The sequence below is a fragment of the Convolutriloba macropyga genome, chromosome 10, assembly GCF_964194025.1.
Source record: "Convolutriloba macropyga chromosome 10, txConMacr16.3, whole genome shotgun sequence".
NCBI lineage: Eukaryota > Metazoa > Xenacoelomorpha > Acoela > Convolutidae > Convolutriloba > Convolutriloba macropyga.
Genome location: NC_134477.1, coordinates 6,940,972 through 6,954,047, shown reverse-complemented (window position 1 = coordinate 6,954,047; position 13,076 = coordinate 6,940,972). Strand labels below are relative to the sequence as shown.

General features: G+C 33.7%; 1 protein-coding gene across 1 annotated transcript in view; it reads left to right on the top strand.

The window, feature by feature from the left end:
• LOC142348296 (uncharacterized) overlaps positions 1 to 13,076 on the top strand; it is a 192,121-nt gene that overhangs the window by 125,130 nt on the left and 53,915 nt on the right. Inside the window, exon 4 of the mRNA XM_075399593.1 lies at positions 1,040 to 1,279. Coding sequence (XP_075255708.1) covers positions 1,040 to 1,279 — 240 coding nt within the window. The remainder of the gene's footprint in view (positions 1 to 1,039; positions 1,280 to 13,076) is intronic.

Here is a 13,076-nt window from a genome sequence, read left to right as displayed (position 1 = left end):
TTTTTCCCAAGTTGTTAGTTGATTGCCAGTTGCATTTATTCACTGTGGATTCTACATTTTTGCTAGTGATCTCTATTCAATTTGATGTCTTTTGGGACGAAGCTTTTTTAACAGCCTGCAAGATTGAAGAGGGGAAAACCTCAGAAAAGAGACAAGGTAGCGCTTGCTTGATAATTTTCTTTTAAACCTCAGTGTTGATTCTAATTCAGGTTGATCAATCTTCTCAGCGACAGTTTCCCCTCACTGTTACCTCAGTTAGAAATTGAGAAGACGACAGCGACAGAACTTAGCTACAATTCAACCTTGTAATTTCTGCCTACACGTGTACACTACCTGTAAATGAACTCGAAAATTGCGTCTCTTTTAAAGAATATTTCATGACAAACATACAAGTGTTTGAAACTGTGTTCGCTTGAAACTAGCCCATGTACAAATTGACCAGCCGAAGAAAGATTTTTGAGACGCCCGCTCCCTCTTTTTTGTCTTTGTACAGTCCAGAAAAAAAATTACGTCTGCTCAATTTTTTGACGTTCTAACAGCCATGGGAAATTGTTGTTGCTCATATGAGGAATACTGAGTTTATCTTTGTTTTTCAAAGCATAAATTTATTTGAACTGATGTCAGTAATAAATCTGATCATGATTTTCCAAAAGTCAACGAAAGATTGCCAAATTTACAATGCTTCTTTTTGCAATGTGCAATCTTATAGTGCTACCTGCAAAAAAAGCTTATGGAGCACCTTTGAACTAACCTATATTTAATACTTGACAACTTCCATCAATGTTTTCTTTGTTCCCGTATTTCATTTCTAAGGTTTGAGTTAGACTTGGTGAGCCAAATGGATTCAAATCGAATGCGTTCAGGTGCTTAGAAAACAGTAAAAGTACTGTTTAAAAATGTCCATCAAGTTCTTTAACGTTTTTCGGTTATGTGAACGTAAACTTCTGGCTTAAAGAAGCCACAAGAACAAAAATCTGAATACTAAAAGAACAAGTCAATTATTTACTTCAAAATAGCTTTGAACATCACCTTTTTTTAGACATTTTCCAGATCAGCGGTGAACACATACGATTTAGCACTGTTCCGCTCGGAATCGTTTGCGGCAAACAAGACAGGTCAACAGTACGAGAATGCGTGTTCAATGCTGGCAATTCTCTGGTAGATTGCAAGGCAAATGCAATATTCGACTTTCACACGGAAGACAAGCCAAACCCGTGCAGGAACACAAGTCTTCTTATAGAATATAAAGAAGCATTACCCAAGCACCCCGGCAGTTGCAGTAAGACCTCTTCCTTTTCCCGACCCATTGTAAGGGGGGGCAGCGCTTATATCCACTGGGCACATTGTAGTTGAGGCAAATTTGAACTGTGCCATATATTTCGTGATGATACCCGGGCCAGGAAGAATTTTGGGGAAGAATTACGACAGATATTTAATGAAGGGTGCTGTAAAAAATATTTTTCAACGCAAAGCCAGTGAATAATTAAGCGGTCAACTTTCCGTTACCACATCACTCATGAGAATTTTTACCAAAAAGAGTCCGCGCCCACGTTCGGCTCAGACATGCATGTCTTTTCCCGGGTTGCTCATCATAGACAATTCTTAGTGGTCATACTAGGTCATATATGATTCCTAGTGTTAATAAAAGGCCATATATGATTTGTATGATTTCTTAATAGTCACACAAGGATCATATATCACATTCTAGAAATCATACAGGGGTCATACAAAAAAATTCAAAGCCTATAAAAACTGTAATTTTTTCATTTTCTTTCGATGTTGATAAAATTTCTTGGAAATCATACAAGGTAATATATCACATATAAAACATTGATTGGTTCCACAAATTCCCGTATATTATTGTCAGATGACATAAAAAATTTTCATATCGCATTTTCATTCTACATTTGATTCTTTGTGTGGGCTAAAAGAATAATTTTTCAACTTAAATATTTTTAGAAAACAAATGTGAGGTTATCTGCAAATTTTTTCCCAATATTTTTTGTAAATGAGCATTTATAGGTATAAGCTGGCTTCAGAGAATAGCAGAACTTTATTTATCTATTTGGAATTACTCGTTAATTCAGTGCCCAACTTTGCAAATGATATTGTACGTTTGGGTATTTTGGCGGATTACAAAGCGATGCCGCGGAATCACATAAGTGAGTCCTTTCCGAATGAAATTTCAAAAAAAACAGAAATGGTTGAAATATGATGAACAATAGATGTATGGTTCTTGGTATTCATATTAGGATCATAGATGATTTCTTTGTAGCCATACAAGGTTCATATATGATTTCCTAGTAGTCATATATGATTTCTTAGTTGTCATACAAGGATCGTACTAGGAAAAACGTTATGATTTGTATGACATCAGGTATGATCCTTGTATGACTTTTCTAAGAAGTGGCGACCCGGGTTCCTTCCACTGCGCCACAGATCAAAGATATTTTTCCCAATTTAAATCAGATTCACTCGACTTTATGAGAAACATATGCATTGAATTTTTGACTCTTTCGCGACAAAAATTTCAGATATTATTTTGACTTTGAGCGGTGAATATTGTTGTTGTTGAAAATGTTGTTATATAGCATGTTACTATGTAAGAAAATAGCACGTTACTTTGTAAGAGGCCTAAAGGGGGGTGGGGGTGAACAAAATAGATCCAATGTTTTTTCCACTTTTTCCATTTGGTTGTAGTGAAAAATTTTCTCACCAGTTGAGCGGTGAAAAGAATATTTCATCACAAAAAAACCACAAATCTAACAAAAAGTTGTCAGCGAAAAGAAATGATTTGAGATGAGCTGTTATTAGCGGTTAAAGCTTTCTTCACCAATTTCACCGCAATCGCACTGCTACAATGCTTACTACGATTAACAGCAGCCACTGCAATTATAGCATTTTGACTGAAACTTTTTGAAGAATTGCAAAAAGAAAACTTTTAACCAAGTTGATGTTTCAATGCTTAAAACTGCTAAGCTTAAAGAAATTAAACACAAGTGCCCCGTCACATAAAATCATATACAGGAGTGAATTTTGGTTTAAACATGACTTGAAACCGAAAAATTAGGTGATCTGGGACGTAGTGGTAGAAAAGTTAACTTCAAAGGGGAAGGCGGATCTTCCCCCCCCCCCCCCCCCCAGCTTAGTGGGGGCATATCATTTGCGCCCCCCGACGGAGTGCCGAATTTTTACATAATGGTTTACTATGTAATGGCACGCGCTCTGTTACTGGGGGCGCATAACGTACTTGGGGGGGGGCATAACGTACTAGGGGGGGGGCACAAACGGAAAAGATCCAGGAAGGCGCTTCGAATTCAGCTGAAGGAATAATTTTGAGAACTTTTGCGGCGAAAATGGTCACGGGTAGCATCACTAAAATTTAGAAAACTACTTACTTTTGCCAATAATCACCTTGGTTTCTAATAATTTCTTTCTTTATTTACCCATAAAAACTTGATATGAAAAAACACGACAATTTTTTTCCATTGTAATCGGTCAGTTTTAAAGCTTTTGTGGCAAACCTCGTTTTGCAGTTTTCTGTCAGCAAGTTTTCAAATTTTTTTGAGGTTGGGAGAGGTGTATTAACATTCAGCTGCATTAACCTTCATAAAACTCAAGTATTATGCTTATTAAATGAACATTCCTTAAAAAAAACGGAAGCATCTTTTAACAAAAGTGTTTCCCTGCAATGAGAAAAATTGAAGAAGAAAAATACAAAACAATTAGGAGATTCATCGGGCTGATCAGATTGAAAGAATATTAATATGAAAATCGGGATTAAAAAATCGTCAAAAAGGATTCGCATGAAACATTTGAAAGGACAAGAATCAAGATACGTTTCTCATCGGAGCATCATAATTCTTATTTGAATAATTCCCAAACCTTCGTACATAAATACATAATTCCATACATCCAAAACATACATACATGCATACATACCTAGATACAATCACACACACACACACACACATATATATATATATATATATATATATATATATATATATTCTGTTCTAAAGAAAACATAAACGAAAGTTCAAAAAACTTCAGAATCTTTTTAGTGATGATTCGCGGATCACAAAGAGGATAAAATGTGCATATGATCGGGCAATCCAGAAGTTGAAATAATTACTACATCAATTTCATTTTTTTCAAATCTTATGTCCAACTAGAAATTAAATTCTTCAGATTACATCCTTCGCAACATTGAGTGAAGTAACTGCTGGCAAAAAATATTGTGGAAAAATGATGAAATTTAAAGAATGGATCAAAACTGATTTCATTTTCTGCAAAAGTCGTAAAAAATTTTTAAACGCTCAATTAAACACCTCAACAAGCATCAATTTATGCGTGACTAGAGAGGAAAATATTTCTTATTTGTTGGCTTATGATTCAAAAACTTACCGATATAAACTTTGGTCATGTTCAGGTCTCTAACTTTACAGAATGACTTTTAAAAAAATTCTTAAACGCTCTATGAAATACCTCAACAAAAATCAAGATCAACGTGGCTGCAGTTACCACAAACCTGTCCATTTTTGATTTTCTTTCCGTTGAGTTCTGGAGTCTGGTTGTGTCAATTTTTGGTTTTGTCTGATTATGCTGACAAATCCCCTGAGGCAAGTGCTTGATTTTAATAATGAAACTGAATTTACCAAAACTATTGGAAAAAGTGGATGCGTTATGTGTACGATTTGGGAGCAGAGGCAGCAATACTAGATGCGGGCATCTATCATAGGCTACTAACCGTCTTTTACTTCTTGGGAACAAACTAAAATAATTTTGCGTAATATTCAACTTATATAACGGCATAGCGGGCTCTCGATTCTAGCTAGAGCGCTTATCTTTCCTAATAGTTGGCTTAAGATTCAAAAGTTAACCGATTAAAATATTTAGTCACGACAGTAGTAGTAGATTAGCCTGGTTTTGTAACGGGGGGGGGCATTGTCCCCTCCCGTGACAAAGCCGGCAAGGATTTTTTTAGGTGTCTTTGTAAAGTTTTTCGAAAATTTTGTTTCTCGTGGTCGGAAAAGACTTGTAATTTTTTTTGTGAAGTTGGTGTTGTGAAAGTTTGGGGAACTTGTAGAATTTTCCGATTTTTTTAAGTTTTAACATCCTTTTTCTAGTCTAATGAAGCTAATGAAGGACTAAAAAGCGAAAGTGACTAACCCGATGGAATACTGAGGTCAGGGAAGAAAAAGATAGTTTAAATTTGATAAGTTTTTGTTCCAATGTAAGATATTTAATGGTTTTTGAGAGTCTGTGACCGCTTAAGTGGAATTAGTTTTATGGGTTTTTTTGCCCATATATTTTAATTAAAAAGTAAGTGCGAAGTAATAAAATTGGAATTTTGTTGAATTTCAAGCTTGGAGAGAAGTTTCAAGAAGAGTTTCGAACTAAAAATAGCGCATGATAATGAAGGGTGGACAAAATATCGTGAAAATTGACTGAACATTTGATGAAATTGGGGTTTAAAATTTGTCTGAAAATTGGTTAAAAAATTGATTTTATGGCTTCAAAACTGTGTCGGGAAATGCTCGATATGGTGGCCATTTGAATTTAGGTAAAATTACGAGTTGAAAATAGTTTGAATGGAGCGCTTAAGGTGCATTTTTGAAGTCATTTTGCGCCAATAACTGACAAATTTTTTAAAAAAATTGCAAAAATTGGTGCTTTTTGGTGGTAAAAGCTGAAAAAAAAATTTCGCAGCCAATAAACATTTTTATGGATGTTTAAAAATGTTGAAATATGGTAAGTTAAGGAATCAGGTTTATATTGAACATTATTTAGTGATAACTTTTACTTACATTTTTTGTATTTATTGATGAAAAAGCCAAAAATGTGTACAAATTGGTGATTTTTGTGGAAAGAGTGTAGAATAAAATATTCCACGCTAGTTAAAACGGAGTTGAAGACAATGTTTTTTAAGGTAAAATTATGCTCGAAAAATTGATAATGAGTAGTTGGGTGTTGTTTTGCATGTTACTTTTTGTTAGTTTTTTGTCATTTTTTGGTGTTTTCTGGAAAAAAAACTGAAAGAAATGATGTTTCTTGGGCGAAGAATGTTGAAAGAATTGTTGTTGCTTAGTTGAAACGCAGTGCACAATGAAATTTTGTCATTTAACAGCTGAGCGATACAATTAATAGTGATTAACTTGTGGCTGAATCTATGTTTTTTGTTACTTTTTATGTTTTTAGTTAAAACTATCACTATTTTGCGAACCAATTGTTCTAAAACAGATGACGTCAAATTGTATGATCTTCAGTGTACAAGCTCATTTACAATATTTGGGCTGAAATTCTGAATAAACGTTCGAGAGACAGAGAACAAAAAAAGCATGATTTTGACAACTTTGCAGGTGAATCGCCAATTTATTTTTCTATGAAGACTTCTTTGAAGTGTCCATGTATGACGTCACTACATGGTAGACAAAAACTTGGGTGTGACAACCATATAATCTAGGCTGAGTTTGAGTCTGAGTTCTATTTTTAGCATAGTGTGCAATCGACCATGTTAAGCCGAAGTGAGGAAATGTGCTCTTAAATAGTTTCATTGGTATCGCATTTTGTTTACGGTTCATTTCAAAGCAAGCCGCATTTCTAAAAATACAGAGTGTTGACACCGTCTAGAGTTCATTTCTTGTCCAAAACGTAAACAAGTTTATGAATGAATAATGTTCTTTTCGACATAATTGTGAATTTTACCACGATTTAAATGAAGTGCTTTTTTGCTGGAGTTTGATTCCTGAAATAAGCTGAATAGTCAGAGGTTTCAATAATCAAGTAGTCAACATTTATAAAGTCAGCTTCACGAAAGAATATCACCCGCACACACATCAAACAAAATCAGCAAAGGAACAAGATTGAATTAGTTTTCATAATTCAGATCGATTCTTCGTTTCTTTGGTGCAAAGCGCTTGCTCACTGGTGGAGTGGCAAGGCTCCCACTATTGCTTGAAACATCAACCGGTTTCTTTTCAGGTGTACAGGCAAATGTATCGTTAACCGTGGCAGTTTCTCTTGGTTCGCTTAAAATTACTTGCCTCTCAAAATCTGGTTTCATTTTCCTAATGCTTTCGAACAGTTCAAGATCTCTCCAGTGGTTTTCTTGAATTCGATTTAGTGGATTGTTTTATACGTCATAATCGTTAAGAATTTTTGGTACTCCGTCGTACAATGTGCCTGGGTCAAATACAAAATCTCTGACATAAGACGTTAAAATACCAGCAGGTATTGAGCTCCTTTCATAAGGCCTTTTTCAAATTGAAATGAATGAATTAATTCAAAAATCACAATAAGGACAGCCGTGTGATTTACCGTAACCGACTCATCTAACTGATAAACCTGCTGTACAATGCTAACAGTCTGTTTTCTGTAAGTTTCATGTTAAATTGTTTGGCTATCAGGCGTCGATTCCGACTTTAAAATGATGGCTAGAGGAGACATTGGAACTAGATCTGGGAGCAGATTTTTTGCAATCTAAGTGGAGAACAAGAATCCGTTGTTAAAATCCAGGAGCAAGTCTGCTAATTAAAACTTGGAGTAGAGCTAATGAAAGCTGAAACCAAAAATAGGAAAATAATGGTACAGTTATAAGTTTAAAATAAGGGGTGTTCAATCAGTTCCTCCCCTTTTTGTTGTAAAAGTTTACTCAAAAAACTATCACACATAAGTTTTCATAAAATCCGTGCTGGCCATGTTGCATGAACACATCAAATTTTTAGTTTTTGCTAACTAGAGCAATTATTGAATGCAGAATGTTGTTCAAATACCAAACAGCATTGATAAGAGGAATGCTATGTAGAACAAAACACATTTGAGGCTTTTGGGTTTGTTTATGTCTTCGTTTTAACGTGTGTTCTTACAATGAATTCCATTTTTAAATACGACAAAATTACTTCAATAAACACTTAACAAGGTTTTGTTAATCTGTTAGGGTTTATTACGAATTAGAAAAAGACTTGACGTCAGTGCTTTTACGCTACCTGTTATGAAAGTATACCAATCGAACGCATCTAACGCTTTCTTATCAGTGTAATAAACAATCAAAAGTATTGTAAACTTAATGTGTGTAAATTGTATGTTGTCGGTATATTAATATAAATATATATATATATATATATATATATATATATATATACATATATATATATATATATATATATGTATATATATATATATATACCTATATATATAATATATATATATATATATATATATATATATATACATATATATATATATATATATATATATATATATAGTTGTGTTTCTTTGGCACTGTGTTGTATAAATTATAAATGAGGAAACATGCAAATTAAAGCCAGCGTATGCTGGGAACATTCTATTATTGCTTCCTTATCTTGAAACGGTTTCAAAGGATTTTGCTTGCTATGGTGATGCTCGATATGGTGGCCAATTGAACTTTTTGTAAAATTACGAGTTGAAAATAGTTTGAATGGAGCGCTTAAGGTGTATTTTTGAAGCCATTTTGCGCCAAAAAATGTTGAAATATGGTAGGTGAAATACTGTTAAGAAATCGGGTTTATATTGAATATTAAGTAGTTATAACTTTTACCTACATTTTTGTTTTTTTAATGGAAAAATGCCAAAAATATGTACAAATTGTTACATTTTGAGGAAGGAGTGTAGAATAAAATGTTCTATGCTAGACAAAACGGAGTTGAAAACAAAGTTTTTTTTAAGGTAAAATTATGCTCGAAAAGTTGATAATGAGTAATTGGCTGTTGTTTGCAAATTACTTCTTGTAAATTTTTTGTCTTTTTTTGGCGTTTTTTGAAAAAAAAACAGAAAAAAGATGTTTCTTGGGCGAAGAATGTTGAATGAAATGTAGTTGAAACTCTGGGTAAAATGAAAATTTGTCATTTAACAGCTTAGCGATCCAATTAATAGTGATTTACTGGTGACTGAACATATGTTTCTCTGTTACTTTTTATGTTTTTAGCTAAAACTATCACAATTTTGCGAACCAATTGTTCTAAAACAGATGAGGTCAAATTGTTTGATCTTCAGTGTACAAGCTCATTTATTTTATTTGGGCTGAATTTGTGGATAAACGTTCCAATGAAAGAGAACAAAACAAAAAAGGCATGGTTTTGACATTTTTGCAGACGATTCACCCAATTATTTTTCTATTAAGACTTCTCTAAAGTGTTCATGTATGTCTTCACTACACGGTAGACAAAAACTTGGGTGTGGCAACCAAAAAATCTAGGCTGAGTTTGAGTGTGAGTTCTATTTTTAGCATATCTGTGCAATCGGCAATGTTGAGCCGACGTGACGAAAAGTGCTTTTAAATAGTATTAGTGGTATCGGTATCGCATTTTCGTTACGATTAATTTTAAAACAAGCCAAATTTTAAAATTTCTTCTGACAGCGTGCTGATGCCATTTAGAGTGTATTTATTGTCCAGAACGGGAAAAAGTTATGACTGAACAATGTTCCTTTCGACATAATAGTGACTTTTACCACGAATAATATGAAGTGCTTTTTTGCTAGAGTTTGATTCCTGAAATAAGCTGAATAATCTGAAATTTCAATTATGAAGTAGTCAACAATTATAAAGTCAGCTTCACGAAAAAATATCACCAGGAGCAAGTCTGCTAAATAAAATTTGGAGTAGAGCAAATGAAAACTGAAACCAAAAATAGGAAAATAAAGGTACAGTTATGAGTTTAAACTAAGGCGTGTTCAATCAGTTCCTTCCCTTTTTGTTGTAAAAGGTTACTCAAGCAATTATTACACATAAGTTCATTACACTCCGTGCTGGCTATGTTGCATGAACGCACCAAATTTTATTTTTCTTTAACTTGAGCAATTAATGAATGCAGAATGCTGTTCAAATACCAAACAGCCTTGATAAGAGGAATGCTATGTAGATCAAAGAACATTTAAGGCTTTTTGGTTTGTTAGCGACTTCGTTTTAACGTGTGTTCTTACAATTAATTTCAGTTTTAAATACGACAAAATTACTCTAATAAAAACTTAACAAAGTTTTGTTATTCTGTCGGGTTTAATGAGAACTAGATAAAAATTTGAAATCAGTGCTCTTACGTTACCTGTTATGAATATATACTACTCGAACGCATTAAAAAACTTGCTTATCAGATGTGATAATCAACCTAAAATTTTGAAAACTTTATTAGTGAACATTGTATGTTGTCGGTGTATAAATATATATATATATATATATATATATATATATATATATATATATTCATATACATGTAACTTTCTTTTAGTGCTTCCTTATCTTGAAATGGTTTCAAAGAATTTCGTTTCTGTTTGATCAAGGTTAGCCATGTGCCTAATAAATCAAATCCCATTTTCTCCTTAGGTAAAAATTTGTTTTTTCAACGCAATCAACAAAAAGGCGTTTATTTTATTTCCAATCGTTTTAATGCGCAGCCAGTCTAGCAAAAGGAAGGTATGCCTCTTAAAAAAACAATTGTATGCAAAAACTATTTGAACAAAACCCACGAAAATTACTTATCGGTTTCATCAATATACCAAAACAACAGTGCAAGGTTAAATTTTTTTCTGGCTAAAAGTGGACATTTTAAAGATATCGACAGGTTTGATTTTAAAACAGCGCTAAAATTGAGGCCCTCCGATGGTTTTATTGGCATAGATAATTCTTCAGTAGATAAGTACTTGAAAATCTCAAAAGTTTTACGTCTGCACGCTATTTTGTTTTCTTGGTGTTATATTTAAAAAGTGCGCCAATTTAGAATTTCTAATTAGCCTTGCAAATTACCATCTGATAATCGACAACTCGCCCAAAAAAGTTATAATGACAAAGAATTTGTTTTGTTGGCCACTGCAGGGCGTCACAAAACCAATAATGTTATTTTGTATAAAGAACAACCTTTAACAAGAGAGCAAGTGGTCCCGTACAACAGACTTGAAAACAACAAACATCATTCTGTTCAAGTCAGCCCGCGATATTCAATGAGTCGAATTTTAAGGCAAGCAGTAAAATGTTGTTAAATTTTTAAAAGATTGCTAACAATTAGCAACGGAAGAACCGTTTGGGCCTTTGCTTACCGATCTTGATCCGAAAACTTCTGATTGCTTACGATACGGCTCAATTATTACTGAGCCGGGTCCTACCTTGTTCTATCTTCCTTCTGCAAAGCAGAAAAAACCCCACTAAACAATGAAAGAGGAAAAATTATCTATACTGAAGCGAATGTTGCAATTGTAACCAAAACAGTTAAGGAAACATTTGCGTATTTGTGATAGTGATATTGTACTGGTTTTATGTGAATTTCTTCAATGTTTTCTGGGTCATTTTAGAGTGAACTTAAGAAGCTTAGAAAGTTACAGAGACATATTTGAAGGTGTTCTTAAGAAAAACGACGGTTGCTTCTACTAACAAAAACCGGTATCAAAATGATGAACTCATTATAAATTTTTGCTTCATTCACTTGAGTTAAACCATATCAGCTGCTGAAGAATTTTTTCTGATTCCCAAACATCAGTTTATGAAAAAGCAACCACTTTCCTCGCAAATTAAAATTGATCCCCGATTTCAGCATACAGGTACTCAATTTTCGTTTTTGAACGGTATGCGAGCAAAAGAAAGCACTGAAAAGAGTACCAAGAAATTTTGGATACAGAGGAAATAACTGATCCTAATGAGCTGTCAAAAAACATACGGACAAAATCCTTCAAAATCTAAGCATGCTAGCGCCTACCAAAATTTACCACGACAAAAAAAATAGTTAACCTCTTTAAAGAATCAAAAAAGTTGTTATAAACGAAAATAAGTATTTCATTGTTGACGGAACAGCGACAAGAATAATTGTTCCTATTTTTCTCTATGACTTGCAGCAACCAACCAAAAAAAAATTCCGATTATCTCAAGATTCTAGAGGCTTTAAACATAACGGAAAACTTGGTGATCAACAGTAATCCTAAAACCGCGATTCGGAAAAAAACACATAGAGTTACCGTACAAAAAAAGAAAAGGAAAACTTTTGCGCAAAAAAAATCAAGCACAAAGAAACCAGCTAATTACTTGAGGAATACATAGGAATCCTCAAACGGCGGAAGTGGTATTGAAACATCAAAGGAAGACAGAACTCAGCAAGAGGAGAAGGACTGGGAGTCTTTCGACGAATGAAAAAAAACAGCTTGAGTTAAAATATAGGAAAGGTTCGCAGCAAACGGAAGTGTAAAAAGCTACAAAAAGCACAAATTGGAAACTGAAGTAAAGTGAAACTGTTTTTAGAGGGCAAAATGCCCTCACAAGGCATAAAATATAGAAAAAAGATTTCCAACACTGAAAGTTATTGCTTACAACATAAACGAAAATTGGTTTAAGTAGATAAATTAGAAAAGAGAACAAAGATGTAAAATACTTGTTGTTTGCAATGAACTATCTCTCACGTTATCGACAAGTCGAACCCTTAAAATTAAAATGGACAACAGCAAAAGCAGATGTGTTTATGAAAATGATAAAGAACAAGCGGCCTAGAAAGCTGTTGGTAGATGCTGGTACCGAATTTAACGGCTCCTTCAGCACTCTTTGTCAGAAAAATGAAATTGAATTTTATGAGACTTTCAGTGAAACAAAACAGGAATTGCGGAGAGAATTATACGATTGCTCAAGAATTTGATACACAAGTATTTAGAGGACAAATGGACATACTCGTACATTAATGAAATGCAGAGCTTCGTACATACCATTAACTCTAGAGTCAAAAAGGTAATGAAATTGGCGCCGAATAATGTGACAAAGAAAGACATTCCTCACTTGATATTATTAAATTCTAAAGCTAGTTCCCCAACCAAAATTTTAAGTTGAGGACTTTGTACGAATATCAAAATCGGTTTTTCTTTTTAGAAAAGGAGTTTTTTTACGATATACCAACATTAAATCCCCCTAATTATAGTATCACCTGCGCATCCCAAGAACCAATCAAAACAAAATTTTATTAACTGGAGTTGGTCAAAGATGGAAACAATAGTCGTGAAATAGCAAACCAGGAATTAATTCACGGTTCACTTGAATCCATCAGCCTCAATGAATATTTTACCTCAAAAAA